At 37.5% G+C, this 17,650-nt stretch overlaps 3 protein-coding genes across 3 annotated transcripts; 2 read left to right on the top strand and 1 right to left on the bottom strand.

Moving 5' to 3' along the window:
• Window positions 1-1,247: 1,247 nt before the first annotated feature.
• Window positions 1,248-4,711, bottom strand: LOC137715880 (RNA polymerase sigma factor sigC-like). The gene is made up of 7 exons (XM_068455240.1): window positions 4,506-4,711; window positions 3,849-4,006; window positions 3,180-3,734; window positions 2,856-3,086; window positions 2,509-2,649; window positions 2,222-2,422; window positions 1,248-1,904 (listed from the first exon to the last, which is right to left on the bottom strand). Exons 1-7 carry the CDS (start codon window positions 4,606-4,608, stop codon window positions 1,623-1,625), a joined length of 1,671 nt encoding a protein of 556 aa, XP_068311341.1. The 5' UTR covers window positions 4,609-4,711; the 3' UTR covers window positions 1,248-1,622.
• A 1,183-nt stretch (window positions 4,712-5,894) lies between these two features.
• Window positions 5,895-9,208, top strand: LOC137715272 (putative lipase C4A8.10). Its single transcript, XM_068454540.1, has 10 exons — window positions 5,895-6,239; window positions 6,460-6,527; window positions 6,657-6,727; window positions 6,890-7,159; window positions 7,561-7,721; window positions 7,829-7,884; window positions 8,100-8,152; window positions 8,224-8,353; window positions 8,811-8,908; window positions 9,125-9,208. The coding sequence occupies exons 1-10, from the start codon at window positions 5,938-5,940 to the stop codon at window positions 9,194-9,196; spliced, it is 1,281 nt and encodes a 426-aa protein (XP_068310641.1). The 5' UTR covers window positions 5,895-5,937; the 3' UTR covers window positions 9,197-9,208.
• A 6,638-nt stretch (window positions 9,209-15,846) lies between these two features.
• Window positions 15,847-16,553, top strand: LOC137731178 (EPIDERMAL PATTERNING FACTOR-like protein 2). The gene is made up of 2 exons (XM_068470286.1): window positions 15,847-15,955; window positions 16,099-16,553. The coding sequence occupies exons 1-2, from the start codon at window positions 15,847-15,849 to the stop codon at window positions 16,425-16,427; spliced, it is 438 nt and encodes a 145-aa protein (XP_068326387.1). The 3' UTR covers window positions 16,428-16,553.
• Window positions 16,554-17,650: the final 1,097 nt, after the last annotated feature.

Here is a 17,650-nt window from a genome sequence, read left to right as displayed (position 1 = left end):
GGCAAACCCTAACCTCTCTAGCAACAAGCTTTCATGTACAATGTAACCTTCATTTTACATAGTGAAATTGAATCTACACCAATGTGGATGTAGCCCCAACTTGGGGTGAACCATGATATATCGTTGTGTTCTTGTTCGTATGTGTGATTTATGATCAGATTTAGTTGGTCCAAAATCAAGCTGATTTTGTGCATCAACATAATACAAAAATGAGTATTAACCCAAAACTGCGAAAATTTAGTTACGGATCTTAACCTTTCCACAAATCAGGTGCTCGACAGAGAAACCATAAGATTCATAATATAAAATAAAAATAAAAAAATGGGAAGGGGTTGTCTCATGCAACAATGAAGTTGGAAATAACGTTCATAAGGGAGGAACAACTAAGAATGACGGATGTAGATCTTTGTGAAATTCTTAAAAGACCACACACAATGGCAAACATTTTTTTTTTTTTTCAATTTTAAGTGAGGCAGTTCGTTTAGCACTTGACCAACCCACACCCATCGTGTGCTTAGGGTGCATTCCACCCTTTGTGCCATTTTAATTGGATCTTTAGGGCTAATTATTTATGCATAGGGTTTTGAGGTCAAATTTATTAGACGTATGGGAGGAGGAAATTCTTCTTCTTTAGCTGCCAGAATCAACTCTACAACTAAACATTTTTGTGTTATATCTGCATCCTAGTAGTTTTTTTTTATGATAAGTGAGTGATAGAGTTAGTGGTGGTAGTGAGGAGAATCCTCCTCCAAAAGGTATATACCAAAAAGAGAGAAGAGTGGCATCTCCTGAAGCGAGTGGTGTAGAGAAAATATCAAAGAGGGAAAAGGGACATCTCTAAGGATGGGCTTTGCAAGAAAAATATCTTAACGAGTCATCCTATTATACAACAATGTACGCCGCCCATTAAATTCTGCCATACGTTGGTGTACTCTAAAATTATGCGTTTATGTTTTTTGAGAACCTGATTTTCTGCGTGTGTTAAGCACTGTTTTCATATTTAAGTGACAGAAAACCGGTCATGGGAGTTGAAGGTATGAGGTAAACAAGTCCAAGCTTTGTAGTTTCCATGGCACACAACATCCTTATCCAAAAAATCAAGCTACTTTGTAATCACGGCCTTCAAACGGCTACGTAAGCCTCATTGCGTGGAGGGTGAGCTGACATAGTTGAGAGACAAAACACAAAAGATCTGGAGGGAGAAGATGCACACAAATATCAATTTAGCATTCAGCAAGTAAGCCTGATTCACGGAGTTTAACCGCAAGACTCGTGTATAAACAGTAGTTCATATCATTTATATGTACCGGAGACAAATATGCAAGAAGCAGCATACGCCCACCTCTATCCTATACAATCGCACCAACGAAAATGAAAGAATGCTAAGCATACAATACAACGTTACAATCTTTACATGAGAGAACCGAAAAATTCCCACGGTAGAGTTGAGCTGAAATTTTGGCAGGGAACAAACCGAAGGTCACCCATGATTTTGTGTATACGTTAATCTTTATCAGAAAGAAGCTATGGTTGTCAGTGTATGATGATTAATTCTCCCGGCCTACTACTTCTGATAGAGAAGCTCAGAATGACTTGCTCTTTTTTGTATTACTCTGAATCTACTAGTTTTTCAAGTAATGGCTTAAACTTCTGTGTGTTTCATCGTCCTTTAGCTTTGTGAGAGCTTTCTTTTCTATCTTCCGTATCCACTCCTTGCTCACATCGAAAAGCTTTCCAATCTCCTCAAGTGACTTGGGGTCGTAGTTGTTTAACCCATATCGCAGCACCAACACTTGCCTCTCCTTCGAGGCCAAGCATTTCAGCAGATCATGGATGTCTTTTTTCATGTGCTGTCTCGTGACAGTTTCTTCAGGGCTTTTTATTGATGTGTCCGGTGTAAATTCCTGAATCATTAACACAGAACAGGTTTTATAGTTACAAAATAACCCCACTACTTTCAACAAAATCTTCCAATTTATTGCAGGTCCGCAGGATTTTGCATATTTTACAAGGTTAGCTTCCCAAACTATAGAAGCTTCGGTCGCTGACATGTAAGGAATAAGATAACTGAAGTGTACAAACTACAACATGAGTCTAACGACAATGATCTTCATTTCGCTCTTTCAATTACTATTCGCCCAACTAAGTCTTAGAAAAAAAGAAATGTGAGTTTAAAATGGGAAGGAAAGAGAGAGATGGAAAGGATTAGTTAGATCATTACCATAAAAGTCCCAGGAGAGTTGTCCCACATCTTGTCATTTACCGAACCCACAACTCTCAGACATGTGCTAGCTGATCTGATTCTCACCAACGAAAGACCTGTAATCTTTGCGATTTCATCATCGTCTGGGTATCTCATGTGGCTGTTGTAAGTGGCTTTGCAAGCTTTCTGTATCTGATTTATTGCCTTGCTTAGCGTGAACTAAAACAAAAACAACTCAAGGAGTAAACACCGTCACTCACCGAGACAATATTGTATTGAGTTTTTCAAAGAAGGGAGGAACATACAGGAATTTGGATTTCCCTAGCATGCCGTGCCACCAATCTTGACATTGATTTCTTTATCCAGTATCGGACATAGGTTGAGAATCGGTAACCCCTCGAGTGATCATACCTTTCTGCACCTTGCAGGAGACCCTGGTTTCCAGCCTGTGAAATAGGGGTAACTCAAGAGATAGACTAATAAATTGAGAGTAAATAAGCATAGTAGTAAGAGTGTCAAGAAAAAAAATTAGAATTTATGCGCTGAGTTTTGACATCTGATGAAAACTGGTTTTCAGTGATCAACAACGAACTGTCTCGAACATAATCGCATCTAAATTATATCACAAAAAGTTTACTTAGATTTCACAAACCTGCAGTAAATCATCCATGGCTACTCCTAGCCCTCTATAGCTTCTAGCAAGGTATAGAACTAAAGAACGAGTGCTCCTTATAAGCTCATCCTGGCAGTACCAACCAAAATGCAATTTTTGTAACAGCACCTTCTCGCGAACTCCTGCTGCTTCCGCCCAACAACTTAAGGTAGCTACTGTGCCAGTTTCCTTTTCCAAAGTTGCTTTAATTCTCTCCAAATTGGCGATCACCTGTTATGAAACAAAAGTATAGCTGGTAAAGACATCCTTCAAGGAAGGAATCAAAGTTTCGTGTTAATCTATATATTTGAAGATAAGTGCAACCTTAACCCCGGTTGACATTTCTCCCTCATTTTTAGCTATTGTAAGTCTACACTTTCGATACTTTGATGCTCTTTTCGCTGATGAAGCTGTAGGATGTTTGGAACCTTCCCAAGTTGATTTAGGAGGCAATGAGTCAGAAGAAACTCTGACATTATCTAATGCTCTTTTTCTTGATCTTCTTTCCTTCTTTTTCCCAGAACGTACAATAATCTTGCCTCTATCGTTATCTACTTTCTTATCCATCTTATGCCCTTCAATCTGTACAGTAGGTATGTCAGACAAATCAAAAAAGCTTGAGGATGTAAGAGTTCTTGACAGACAGGCATCAAATAACTGTAGAGCTCCAAGCCTTCCTAATTGTAAAAGTATCTCTTTTTCCAACTTTAACACATCTGAATTAGCAAAAGTCTCCTCCAGAGCATCAAGATTTTTCAGTAACAAACTAAAATGAGCTGCACTGCAAGATTCTAAGGCATTAACAGGTCTAAAGTTTCCGTCTGCAACAGGCATCTGGTTATTCCCAGTCGTGTTGGACGAACTACTCCTAAAGCTTATCTGAGAGGAAAAAAGTCATGTTAAGGTTTTCATGAACTAAAAAAACAAAGAAAACGTAGTGCGAATAAAATTGTGACGCTTTTAAGCAACAATTCAATAAGGGCAAACATTCACCTGTTCCATTTCAGAGACGCCATCCTCTAAGATCTGCGGTGAAGCAGATGAACAAGAGTACACCTTCAGAGTATCTTTACCGGAAATCCCGCCTTCCTCAGAAATAATGGACAGGAATAACAGCCTTGCCGAGTTGAAAGAGCCCTCCCTGCCTCTAACTGTATCATCATTTTATATCGAATATCATAAATATAACAAAAATTGACAGCAAATATCAATGTGCATTACTTATGGCAGATGGAACTTCAACATCGCAAAGATTGAATTTTTTATTTTTGTTGACAATACGTTATTCCAAACTACTCTACTTTATGGGGAGGATTTGAACTTGGGTGCAACGGAACAGGCACACTACCCTAGCCAACTCGTCTAACCCCGTCTGCCATTGATTGAAAACTTCCAGTCCCAATTCTTAAACATGCATTTTGATCATCTCAAAAATTCACTTTGGCAGCATGATTCTTTTAGGGTTTTACTTAAGAACAAAATTCAATGTGTATCAGATTACAAAAAGCATATGCAAATATGCAATGCAGGATAGTAGTTCAAACAAAAACCCAACCCAAACATGAAAGTTAAAAGCAAAAGAAACATTCTTTTTTCCGAAGCAGAAGCAGGAAATCAACTGGGGAAAAAAGCCAATCAAAACAAACTCACCAGAAGTAAAAGAGAGCTTGGAAGGAGAACCAGCAGCTTGCCAGTGAGAGTGATGAAGTGGAAAGCCAGACTTGAGGAGGTTGAGCCTAAAACCAAAACCCATTGTCCTTCAGCACCGAAAGGGGCAGCGGAGCAATTGAGTCCATACAAAAAATCTTCATGGAGTTTTGTTTCGATGACAAGTTTCAAATTCCCCAACCTCCACCACCGATTCTTCATCTCCTTAAACGTTTGGGTGAACCCTGTTTTTTTTCTGCACTTGTTTGTTTTCTTGGGCTTCCTCGCTTGCTGGGCTTTTGGATCAAGGACGACAAGAAAGCCCGGGTACTTGTGAGACCCGAGGCCCCAATTAAGGAAAATGGTTGGTATTATTTATAATACCAATTTCAAGTCAAAACCATCAATTCCATTTTCTTTCATCTAATTAATCAAAATGAAATATGACAGACAAACCAACCACATATTTGTACTGCTACACACATAAAATCGAGCTAATACATATCTCATCACTCTCACTCATGAAAAAATGGCACATCCAACGAACTTATACAAAAATTACTTTTAAATGAGAGATACTCTCATGTAATCAGTAACGTCATATGACAAACATTTAAATGAATCGGTAACATTATTAAAATTATACATAGACAAAATATTCTCTCTCGAAGGTACAAACCAAAGCACCATGATTTATGTCCTATCGTTAAGTGAGCAAAAAAAAAATGTTTTTATTAAGTTTTTATTGCATAATTAATCTAAAATCGTTCTAAAGAATCATGGCAATTGCCAATTAAGATGCAAGAAAACGAAGGGTTAAAACTTTTTGGTCATAGTGTTTATACTTGAAATTTTTTATGGGAACTGTTATTAACACTTCAAAAATTTTATTTTATACTCCTCATAAGTGTATTTTTCTTTCTAATTATATAAATTTGGAGTGCAAAATGAGATTTTTAAAGTATCGATAACAATTTTTTTATTTTATTTAGTGTGTTTACAAAGTTTGCAATATTAGTCATTTTAGTTATTTTTTTTTATTAAAATGTGTTAAAATATTTGTTTATTCAGTAAAAATTAATAATATTAAAGATATTTATCTAAAAATAACTCTAAAACGAAAACAAAAATAGATAAAATAATACAAAATAAATAGAGTAAGTTTTTCAAAAGATATAACACGTGCAGGAGAATTAACTGTCAAACTGTCAAAGTCGCTAGCTTCCATCCAGAACCGAAGCTTCTCGTTAACCACCAACCCCGTCAGCAATGGCAGCTCCAGTTCGCGGTGCGGACCCATACCCATTTACCCGCAGTCAAAGTCACGAATCGATAGCCAAGATTCGCAAAAACCCACATTTCATATTGCGATATTTTTGTTTTCGCAATATTCAAACCTCTCGCATTGACCGAAGATTCTGCGGATTTGCAGAGCATGGAGGCAGTGGAGGTGGAGATCGGGGGCGATGGGGTCATACTGACGGAGGAGCCGTCGAGGGTGATCAAACACAGAGGCGGCAAGAAAAACGCGGGGAAAAAGAAAAGGAGCAAAAGTAAGGGGACGATGACGACGAGCGGGAAAAAAGAAACGTTTTTTCACATGCCGAAATTTCGGTGCTTCAGCTCGAAACCCGAAAGGGATACGAAAGGGGGTTTCGATATGGAGGTGGAGGATGCAACGGGTGGAAAAATGAGCCCGACCCATTTGATTATTTTGGTGAACGGTCTCATAGGCAGGTCAGTGGAAATTGTCCTCTGTTTTCTAAGTCTGTTTGATTAATTTGTATGTGGGTTAGGCCAGTTGGCGAGGGCGGTGGGCCCAGGGGCCTTGCACTCGAGTTCTCATCTCCGTTCTTGTGTATTAGAGTAGTTTAGAATATCGCTTATATCGAAAGATTAAAAAAAATGAATGTGGGTTAGTTGAGGGTTGAGCTGATTTTGTGCATTTTTGGTGCAGTGCTGAGAATTGGAAATATGCAGCGAAGCAGTTTCTGAAGAGATACCCGGAAGATGTTATTGCTCACTGTGAGTCCTTTTCTTGTAAAAGTTGGTTGCTTTAGCAATTATTTTCAAAGTAGTCTATTGGTAAATCATGAAATTAGAGGGCAGTGCACCAATTAAATTTCCAAGTAATGAAATGAATTTGCAATGCAGGTAGTGAATGCAATTACTCAATGTTGACCTTTGATGGTGTTGATGTAATGGGAGAGAGATTAGCAGAAGAGGTGGGTTAGTTCTTTTCTTCGATTTGTTCAGTTGGGAACCTACTTGTTTATCATTTTCCATTTAAATTAGAATCATGGGTTTTGATTTCGTATTCGTTGGCTGGGTTCGTGTATGAAAGCATTGTTTGAGTTGATTGGTATCATAATCGTTTTGATTTTCAGGTTATTTCTGTGATAAAACGTCACCCTAGTGTTCAGAAGATCTCGTTTGTTGGTCATTCGTTAGGCGGGCTTATTGCAAGGTATGCCATTGGAAGGCTTTATGAACGAGACATCACTGAAGAACTATCTCAAGAAAATGGAGAATATAGGAGAAATGGAGTTGAGGATCCTTTGCTGGAACACAAAGTCGAAGGCAAAATTGCTGGACTGGAGCCTGTGAATTTTATAACGTCTGCCACTCCGCACCTTGGTTCCAGAGGGCATAATCAGGTGAATCAAGTTCGTTATGAACTTATAATCGTATGCTTATTAGAACATCCATTTAGACATCAAAGTACTACTTTTTTTATGCCATTTCATTGTAAAATCATGAGAGTTTGTTTTCGTTGAATGAAGAATCCGGCATTTATTCACACAAGTACCAACATAAGAGGATGAATAACAATTGGGGTTCACCACCCCAAATTTGCGTCATTTTTTCTAAACAACCAAGACTTTCGGGAGGGCGTAATTAATTGAATTGTCATATCTAAACAATACATGAAAATTTGAAGCTTTTTAATTTTATTTTATGAGAAGAGAATTAGTACAAGCGAATGTTTGCTTGATCTGCCTACAAGTTAGGTTCCATTTTCTGTACTTCTTGATTATGTGTTGGTTTGATGTTTCAGGTTCCACTGTTTTGTGGCGTAAAACCCCTTGAAAAAGTAGCAGCTCGTACTTCATGGTGTCTAGGTAGAAGTGGAAAACATCTGTTTTTAACTGATAAGAAGGATGGAAAACCTCCCCTTCTTCTTCAGATGGTCAATGATTCAGAAGATCTTAAATTCATGTGAGTCCTTATAGAGAATTACATCTTCTTCTTTTGCGTAACATATGGTCAGCTATTGTCGTTGATGATTCTAGAACTTGCCATCATATCTCTTCTTGTCTCTGCAGATCTGCACTGCAGTCTTTCAAGCGCCGTGTTGCCTATGCAAATGTTCGTTTTGACTGTATCCTTTTCATATTTGTGTGTTTGTGTTACATTTGTACTTTTATTATTTATTAATCTTCATTGTTGAAGCAGACATGTGGGATAAGATAATTTGGCGTTCTGGTCTTTGAATGTATGTAAAAGTTTGAGTTAGTCGAACTTTGAATTTGACACTTGCGAATATGTTTATTACTATGTCCATCTTTCATGCGAAGCACTTAACAACTCTTATAGCCCTTGTCGGATGGAGTACATCATCTCTACGGCGTAAGAACGAGCTGCCAAAGGTATTTCTGAAGCTACTCATGGGTGCTTTGTTTGTATCTGGAGTTAATCTTAACATGAACTTTTCTACCAGCTTAAACATTTATCTAGAGAAGAAAACTATCCACATATTATAAATGTGGAGACAATTCAAAGTCCAAGTCCTCGAGAAGAATTACCGTTGGAAGCCATAGCCAGTGGGCGCAAGAAAATTGACTTCGAAGGTTTGATAGTTGTGTATCTTAATTGACTAAAAACTTATTCCCAGTGGTTCATTGCTCTCTGAAGCTTATTCCAGCTATAGTATGAAGGAATTTTTACTCAGAGTTTCATGACCCTACGGATTATATAGGAATAGAACATGCACTAGTTGTAGACAGATTGAAAGAAAACCGTTGGGAATTCTGAATTTTAATATTTGTGAGCCGATTAGTAGTTCTATGATAAATTGACGATAATAGTAGTAATTATAAGGTTGGAGGGAGAAAAAGTGTCTGTTGTGGGAGGCATCCAATATGGATGGTTTTGTTTTGAATAGAACTAGTTGGTATTTTCTATCTGTAGTTGTCACATTCATCTGATAACTCATTTTTTTTATTCGACCCCATGATTGCCATTTTATGAGCTCGTAATTCTTAGCTCCTTGGCAATTTATTCACTAACTTCATGACACGATTACAGAGGAAATGATCAGAAACTTGACCAAAATGAGCTGGGAACGGGTGGATGTGAACTTCAGAGGAAGTAAACAAAGATACCTTGCGCACGGTACCATTCAGGCAAGTCGATGTTTTTCCTTGAAATTCGTTGTGTTTAACAAAAAATTCTTGTAATGTAGCTGGAAAGATTAATCAAATGCCTACAGAAATTAACCATTGTCCTTCTTTTTCTTATTCGTTTCACAATGCATGCTGTTCCATCCTCGAAGCTACGTAATTAAAGAAGCAGCTCGATGTGACATGCATTAAGGTTTTTATTGTGTTTTTGTGGGACAGGTGCAAAACGATTGTCTATACTCTGATGGGGCTGATGTGATCCAACACATGGTCGACAATTTTCTTGTGTGAAATGTGCCAATTGTTGAATAGTGGCCAAATTAATGGCCAACTTGGCATCCACTCTCGGTTAGTAAACAAAGGAAAAGAAAAAAGGTGGACATCATTCCTTGTTTTGGGGAGAAAAGTGAAAAGCAACAACACCTTTCATTATTGTGTTTGTTGTCATCAACACCCGTGAGTTTTAGCCTTTGTTGAAAGGCAAATGGAATTGGATGTTTCGGCTTTTTCTTTTGCAACTTGACAAGTGCTTGTGCTTTAGGAGAAAGAAAAGAAAGAGAGCCTTTTCTTTTTGGTATATAGGGAGAAGAGCTCATTGTTTTCGGATGTGGGGGGAGCGGCAGATGAGAGAAACCAGGGAGAGCATTCGGCTCTCCCATTTGAATATGAGCTGCTCCTTCACATCATTTGTAATAATCCCATTTTGTTAGTAATCACTCAATCAAAGATGTTGGTGCTACTTGTGTAGCTTTTGGGAGAGAAGGATTTTGATATGTGTTTCTTCTTCTCCATTTGTTTCTTAGTTTGAGTGAGAGCTATTGGTTGTATGTGGGATTTGGGTTTGAGAGTTAAAACTCTATTTGTAATCTCTTTTTGATATTAGTGGAATTTCCTCGCCGTCTCGAAACTGGATGTAGGCTTACGCCGAACCAGTATAAATCCTTGTGTCTATTTTGGATTATTTGTCTTGTCATATTTTACCGTATTAGCTTTGGTTTCATATTTGAAGCTTCCGCACAACACCAATTTGTTTTCAACTCAAACCCAAAGCCAGCGGAATTGCATGCCCTACGGCAACGTTGGCTTCGGAAGAGAGAAGTGAAGGATCAAGATTCTGGGCCGTGCTTTGAGCGTGTGTTGTGAAGATTTCAAGCCATAGGTATCTTATCTCAGACTTGGAATTGAAGCCTCGGGATCTGGACATCAACGGAGTATGCATAAAGGCGGCTGGAAAGGGAGAGAGGCAATGTGAACTTCCTGAGGCAGGTGGTAAGATCGATGTGGATGTGACATTACGAGCTATCTTCTTGTATTAACATCATTCATAGAACTCAAGTGCTTCTAATTTATCAGAAATGAGAACAAATTAAGTGCTATGATGTCATCGGTTAGTGTTTAGTTGATGGGAAATGAGTACGAAGCTGTTCATAAGTATGTTGTAATTGAGAGAGAGATGAGATTTAGTTGGTCATTTTGTACATCAGTAAAAGTAGCCAGAATCAGTTTTTTGTTCTTCCTGCTAGGGTTGTCCAAATTAAGTCTAGTAGTTTCGTTTCCATATGTTTGTTGCATGCGTGCACCGCACGTAGGAAATCCGAAATCCTACAGTATAAATTTAAATACATTGTTTTGGTTTAGGATTCTCCTAGTCAACTCTGTAAGTTTGTTTCCTTTTCGGACTGGGAATATACACATATAATACATACATACATACATACATATATATATGTATATGTGTATATGTGTATATGTATGTATGTATTATATGTGTATATATGAATAGGGATACCATTCGACAACTCTCAATTCTAGCAAAACCAGACAAGCATACAAACATGGCCATCTCTCCTCTTCAAAGCGCCACCAACAACAATTCGCTGCCACCGCCACCACCACCCTTGAAAAAGAGTAAGTTGTCGTCCTCTTCCTCGGTAGAGGAGGCTCCAAGTGCTCCTCGTCCTCCTCATCATCATCATAGCCATCATGGTCGTCGTCATCATCATAATCGGTCCTCTAAAACCCAGGAGAACCGCAGGATCACCACCACCACCACCACTGACGACGCCTTTCAACATCTACCTGAAGAAATCGTACGCAATATCCTGTTGTGGTTACCGTCCGTCAAATCTTTAATCAAGCGTGGCGTGGTATGCAAGTCATGGAGATATCTCATCCAAAGCCCCTCCATCGCCGACCATCTTCGCTGCAACCAAAATCAAAAGGCTGACGATAATGAGGTCGGTCGTCTCCATCTAATAAGAAGGTCCATCGGTGATTATTTGTTGTACCGGGATAAACCTGCACCTGCTTCTGCGTCTGCTTCTTCCTTCAACATTAATGAAACCAATTCCAAGATTATAACTCCCCTGGCTTACCAATCGACTTACTCAAAAATTACTCCTTCAAGTTTCGGTTACAATCTGGTGGAGACTTGCAACGCATGATTGGATAAGACCCACTTACGCGTTTGGCTACGATTCGTGCACCAATGACTATAAAGTTTTGACAATTTTCAGTCACCAACTTTCTACTGGTCCTGCCGTGGACACCCCATTTGCCGTCCAGGTTTACTCCTTAGCCAGGGGCTCCTGGAAGACTCTTAGTCCTTCTCCTCCTACTGTTTCTATTCCTGGTTCCGATCTTCTGCATATAACGGTGCATCGTAAGTCTGTTTTGAATGGTGCCGTGCAATGGTTTCTATGCCGCAATCTAAACTACAAAGAACTTGGCATTGTGTCGTTTGATATGGCCACTGAATCGTTCAGCCAGATCGAGTTACCGAAACCTTTGAGAAAAACGACAGACAGGCTTGTTCTTTCGGTACACGAGGATTCCCTCGCCTTGATCAAGATTTTCCAGCGCCGTTACTCAAGATCAAGAGTAATTACTCATTGTTATCTTAAGTTATGGGTGATGCAACAGTATGGTGCGGTGAAATCGTGGACTGAATCATACAGCGTGACGCTCTCGAAGCCAGTCTCTTCAGTCTACCATGTTGGTTTTATAAGTAACGGCGAACAAGTGTTCAAAAGCACAAAAGATATCAGACTTGTAATGGTGGATTTTAAGACCAAACAAGTTAGGTATTCTGGAGTTGGAGAGGGACGGAATTACGAGTCCATGGATTCTTTTGTAGAGAGCCTTCTGTTACTTGACCAATCCAATGCTTGTTCTTACCAAGTAGCAGGAACAAGCAAACCAACAAGTCTGGTGGATTGTAGTTGGCACTTTCTTTTCACTTGTTAATAACATTCCTTCAATTTGTGTTACGTTCCTTCAAATGTATGGATTTGCATTATAAAGTGTTGATGATGAATACATATAACATATTTCTTTTATCATATATGTTTCATGAATAATTCCTTGTGACCGAAAAGAGAAGGAAAAAGTTCCTCGAAACTTCTTTTTCATAGTCAAAATAACAGTTTTGGAGAACGAAAACAAAATTCTTTCAAACTCAAATGGTAAGGTAGTTGACTATTATTGCATCCAATATTAACAGTTGACAAATGATTGATTTTTTGTAGTTTGAGCTTTGAAGCGTTTTTCACTAAGATAAATAGTTGTAGACAATTAAGTAGAATAATAGTAATTTTCTTTTGGACTGCAACGGATTAAACACCCTTTCCCAACTTGCTGTGATTAATAACTCTACCGTGATCAACGGGAGGTATAAGATTAAAATTCTTGTAATGTCATTGGAAAGTAACGTAATGCATGCGATCAACATCTATGTTTGATGCAATTCAGAGATCTGAGATTTGTTTGGAGTTTTAAACGAACTAGCTAGGCTGCAACATATATTCATAATAAATTCGAAGTATGCACGAGATGAGAGGAGAGTAAGAGTTTCTGTGCAGACAGAGAACGAAAAATAACTTATATAAATCGGGATCACTATTATTGTCTGTGGCGTCGTACAGATGATATACAAATTATGCTATCAGAAGAAGTGAATCAATATGGTCACCCACTCAACACGCAAAGACTCTCAATTCTCAAATGCTTTTGGATTGTGGAAGCTGCCAATTTTCACTGGGTCACAAGTTTTTGAGCATTTGCCACAATTTCTTTTTGACTTGACCTGTGACTAAAAGTTTGTTACTATTCAATGTATTCTTGCATGTTATTGTTATGGAGAGATACGCAACACAAATTTTAGGTGAGGCCTCATTGTATTGGATATACATTAATGGCTCGTTTACGTAACAATAATTAAAATAAGAGGAATTAGATTGAAGATAAATTGAATTAAAAAATGGTTAAAACAAGGATGGCTCATATTAATAAATTTGTACACAGTCACTGTTTAATGTGTCAAATTATATTAATGAATGGATAATGCTAGGAAGACTAAATTTTATAGACAAAATTTGTAAACCAAATGATGAGTCACTAACAAAAAAAAATGAGCACGTTTGCCAATGCTGGAGTAATATCATTAACTTCCTTATCATTTAGTTTACAAAATTTTGTTTATAAATTTAGTCACCTCATTGCTCTTAAAGGACAGATCAAGAATCTTAAAATAAAGGGTTGTGAAACCAGGCACGTGCATGCAAGTTATGCTTTGAAAACAATACCATGCACGGTCAAACAATATCTTTATTAATACTACACATTTTTTACCTTCTGCACACTTCTATTATTTTTGAACCTTAATTTTCCTTTCATTTGTTCAAATTCAGTAGGTAAAAAAAGATAGAAGTGTGCATGAAGTGAAATAATCAGCATGCGATAAACATATTTCTCAAATTGTTGTTGTATAACATATAAAGTATCCTATTTAATTTAGCACTTAAACGTGCTATATTGTAACTAAGCTCAACACTCGAAACCATCAAGCCACTTGAACCAAACTACTTAGCTTGATTTTCTCCTACTATTTGCCCCAAATGAATCAAAACACATCATTTAACGGTTAACTGTTTTGGCTACGACTTATAGTAAAATCGAATCAAACCAGACGCCATCTAACCTTACTATGAATCCCATCATTCTCATACGAGTTGATTTCATGCATGATGTGAAATAAAGCAAATGAAATACAAAAAATGTGGTGGAAACGTGGAAATGCAAAATATGCATTGATTGATAGTCCCGAAAGATGACAGCTTTTGAAGGTGTTTTACTTTTACGTATGGATCCCCCAGTTCTTGTCAAAATTTAAGGGTCCGATCCGAATCAGAGTTTTCCAACTCCAGCTCGTGTCCCTCAGATTTTTGGCTAAAAGCAAGCAATCGTCTGATTTGACGACGCAGGCTTCTTTTCCATACACGGTTGCTTGGGAACTTATGAATAACTAATCTCATTGCGCACGAGGTACAAGTCCAATCCCAATCCAACGGCTTAGATTCGATCAAGGACGAGTGTCCCCAAAAAAGGCAGATTCTCTATCCTCCCACTTTCCGTGCCCTCCGGTGTCCTCCTGTTTTGTGTGGTCACGGTTAAGCCACGTCAACATTTTATATTGTTTTTTTTATAGAGATAATAAAACAAAAGAGAATAGTAATATAAAATATTGACATGATTTAACCGTGACCACACAAACAGAAAGGCATGGGAGGGCACGGGAAGCAAGAGGGCAGAGAATCTGCCTCCATCCCCAAAATCCATTTTCCTCTATGCACACCCATGAATGGTAGCTTTCTGGGGATATCCATGAATAATATCTTTCTAGGGATATCCATGGAATCCGACGTCCATGCATGTACTGTTTTGAAGAAATAAGAAACAAACAAAGCGCTCTTGCATGTTAAAATGGAGCACCCCAGACTCTCACAATCCCTAAAACAAACAAAAAACCAAGTGATTAATACCCTTATATAAATTATCAACAATGTGCTATATTGCACTAGTAGTCCTCGTACGTTACTTAGATTTTCGATTTCGTCTTTGTTAGATTTTCGATTTCCAGCCTTATAAATTCATTCGTTATAGATGTTAGTCAAACGACGCAAAGTTCATTCCAAATCGAGTTTTTTAGGGGTGGGCAAAAGACCTTTGCAATGATAAATTGGAAAGAATAAACCGTGTTCGAAAGAGTCAACTTTGATTTAAAAGTTGAACTGAAACGGTCTGGACCAATGTGATTCTTAATTATTGCTTTAAAATGGCTAAGATCTAAAACTGAATGGAACCAGTCGAACCAAAGTAGAATAGTTTAGGTTCGGATTAGTTTGGTTTCATAGATCAGTTCTACTTTAAACCAAACCGAACCCAACTAATAAAGAGCTTCAATTTAGTTCTCGTTTTTTTTATAATCAAATTAGATTACGACAAGATGTGCACTAAATTAGATTAAAATATCACATTAGTTGAAGTGCCAACATAACGAAACTTACAAAGAAGAAAGAGAAAACTCGAATAAATTACCGGACGATTAGTTAAACTCGAAAATGACGCAAAATACATACACATGAGTATCTTTCATGTGGCCCTATCTTGGTGCTATTTATACAGAACACAGTGGCCTCGCACTCCGTGGTCCTTTTTTTTTCTTTTCTGCATGCAAAGCTCATAAAGTGTCTGTTTTGCTTTCGAATCATAATTCATAAGTTGTACGAATTGCCTGGTCTTTCGGAGGCCCACCACTCGAGGTCGCGGCAGAGGTCCTTCCCTTCTCGCTTTGATCTCGCCGTTGTGCTCCTCTGCCCTCCACGTTACCACCGTATACATACATACATATATATACACACACACATACACATACATGTATAGATATATCTTCAGAGTCATCGTTCTGACTGATGGAGCTGGCATTCAATTTCTGAAACTGCTCTCTGTCTACTTTTTCATATTTTAATTGTATCCCACTTGTCTCCTCCCATCAAGGTTTTTTACTTTTCACATTCTGAAACCTTCACACCCTGCAAAAATAAACTGATCTTGTTTCTGTCAAGCTTGTTCATATAATCATAATTTCCATCGTCTTCTGAGAAATGGGCGGCTCTCAAAATTGCATCTTTTGCCACAGAAATAGAAATATTTACATTTCCATCCTCCTGTTCTTGGTTTCGAGCTCGACCCATCTGATTTTCATGGCTGAAGGTCAGTAAATCCTATCCCTTTATTCAAATTTATGGGAAAATATTAAGGAAAAAACCAACTTCTTCGAAACAAGAAGCAAACACACATTGGTTCTGTTTAATTTGTAAGTTAATTTTTGGGTTTTTTGACTTTCCGTTTCTCAGGTGGTAGACCAATTTCCAGCAAACCAAGTGAGTTTGCTCCGGCAAGAGTTCTTCAGGAGAATAAAGCAGGGGTGGCGGTCAGCGCTCGTCAAATAGGGTCAGTGCGGCCGAGCTGCGAGCGGAGGTGCAGCGCTTGCGGGCGTTGCGTGGCGGTTCAGGTTCCAGTTACTCCTCAAGTTAATGAAATCAGAAGCCATGGAAGCAGCTCCTCTGTTTCTTTTTCCAAAACTGCCCCAAATAACGTAGCTTACTCCAGAGGAGATGACATTACAAATTATAAGCCAATGAGTTGGAAATGCAAGTGTGGGAATTTGCTCTACAATCCTTGAATTTTTTCATGAATTTTTCCATTATTAATGTTTTTTTTTATTTTAATTTTCTTGTATTTTGGTATTTTTGGTATGAATGTGGTCTGTGCGGCAGTAACAGTTGTTTATTTTTGCCCTTTTTGTATAGCTGACATTTTTTAGTTCTGAATTTCAGAAGATAATATATTTTAAATTCAACCATGTTTTTCCTAACCCTGTTTCGTGGAATTTAAGGCATTATCGAATGATGTAATAACTAATACCTACTGACTTCTTCATTCTTGTTATTAACATTATCTTATGAATGCCATAAGGCAATTTTATTACAGTGCTTCAAGGTATCGAATATTTTAAGCGGTTATAAATCTTAGGAGTATAAAATACTTTGAAACATCACTTCTGAACACCATAAAATCTTTCTATCATAAGAAGAAAAATAATAGACAATTAGAAACAGAGATACGACGAAATCATCACTCGAGAACTTCCTTCAAACTACATAAACTTAAACTATAATTTAGTCTGTCAGTTAGTATCACGGCCTTATAGTATTTCTTTCCCCTTATAAATAAGCGATCTTAGGTTCGAATCTCAAGTATGACAAATTCGCAATCAATTTATTCCTTCATTCCTTTAATATAACTATATCATTGTATTGAATCGTAGAAAAATGCTAAGGAGACTTTCAAAATTCACTTCACAATTTAGCATTAACTCGTGTGCCAACATTATAAAATATAATATTGTATAAAAACCATGAGGTGGTAAAAAATTCTACTTTTAAGAGAGTTTATTTAGTATTTCTCTAAATCATAATTTAGCTTGAAAACTCCAAGAAAAGTTATAACTTTGTTGTGACTATAAAAGCAAAAAATTTGAAAGAAGTAAGCTGAAATAAAAATACTAAAATATATGAAAGAATATCGTCCTTTTCTTGGTAAGTGATATACAAAATGAATAAAAATAATGGTACCTCACAAGATAAAGTCATGGATTTTTATTTACAATTTCATTTAATTTTGGGGTTTGGGGTAGTTTTGTGGAGGAAAACTGTAACAATAGTTTCTCAATTTTAAATCCTTAACTCATAAAAAAGTGCAGATATAATCATTTTTGTTAACTTCGTCGCAATTCCATTAAAATGAGTTATGTTAGAAGCTTTATTGCTACAATTAGATTAAAGTTGAAGGATCATTGCTCCAATTGGGTTAAAGTTAAGGGACCCATTCTCCAATTGGGTTAAA

The sequence above is a fragment of the Pyrus communis genome, chromosome 1 (assembly GCF_963583255.1).
Source record: "Pyrus communis chromosome 1, drPyrComm1.1, whole genome shotgun sequence".
In the NCBI taxonomy this organism is placed as follows: Eukaryota; Viridiplantae; Streptophyta; class Magnoliopsida; order Rosales; family Rosaceae; genus Pyrus; species Pyrus communis.
Note: the sequence above shows the minus strand (reverse complement) of the source record. Positions and strands in the feature narration are given on the sequence as shown.

What these genes read in the sequence shown, in the direction of transcription:
- LOC137731178 (XM_068470286.1), top strand. Translation starts at nt 15,847, where the DNA reads ATGGGCGGCTCTCAAAATTGCATCTTTTGCCACAGAAATAGAAATATT. An exon ending in TCTGATTTTCATGGCTGAAG is followed by an intron (nt 15,956 to 16,098) that starts GTCAGTAAATCC and finishes TCCGTTTCTCAG; the next exon opens with GTGGTAGACCAATTTCCAGC.
- LOC137715880 (XM_068455240.1), bottom strand. Translation starts at nt 4,608, where the DNA reads ATGGGTTTTGGTTTTAGGCTCAACCTCCTCAAGTCTGGCTTTCCACTT. An exon ending in CAAGCTCTCTTTTACTTCTG is followed by an intron (nt 4,007 to 4,505) that starts GTGAGTTTGTTT and finishes ATGATGATACAG; the next exon opens with TTAGAGGCAGGGAGGGCTCT. An exon ending in ACTCTCCTGGGACTTTTATG is followed by an intron (nt 1,905 to 2,221) that starts GTAATGATCTAA and finishes TTAATGATTCAG; the next exon opens with GAATTTACACCGGACACATC.
- LOC137715272 (XM_068454540.1), top strand. Translation starts at nt 5,938, where the DNA reads ATGGAGGCAGTGGAGGTGGAGATCGGGGGCGATGGGGTCATACTGACG. An exon ending in GAGAGAGATTAGCAGAAGAG is followed by an intron (nt 6,728 to 6,889) that starts GTGGGTTAGTTC and finishes TTTGATTTTCAG; the next exon opens with GTTATTTCTGTGATAAAACG. An exon ending in GTTCCAGAGGGCATAATCAG is followed by an intron (nt 7,160 to 7,560) that starts GTGAATCAAGTT and finishes TTGATGTTTCAG; the next exon opens with GTTCCACTGTTTTGTGGCGT.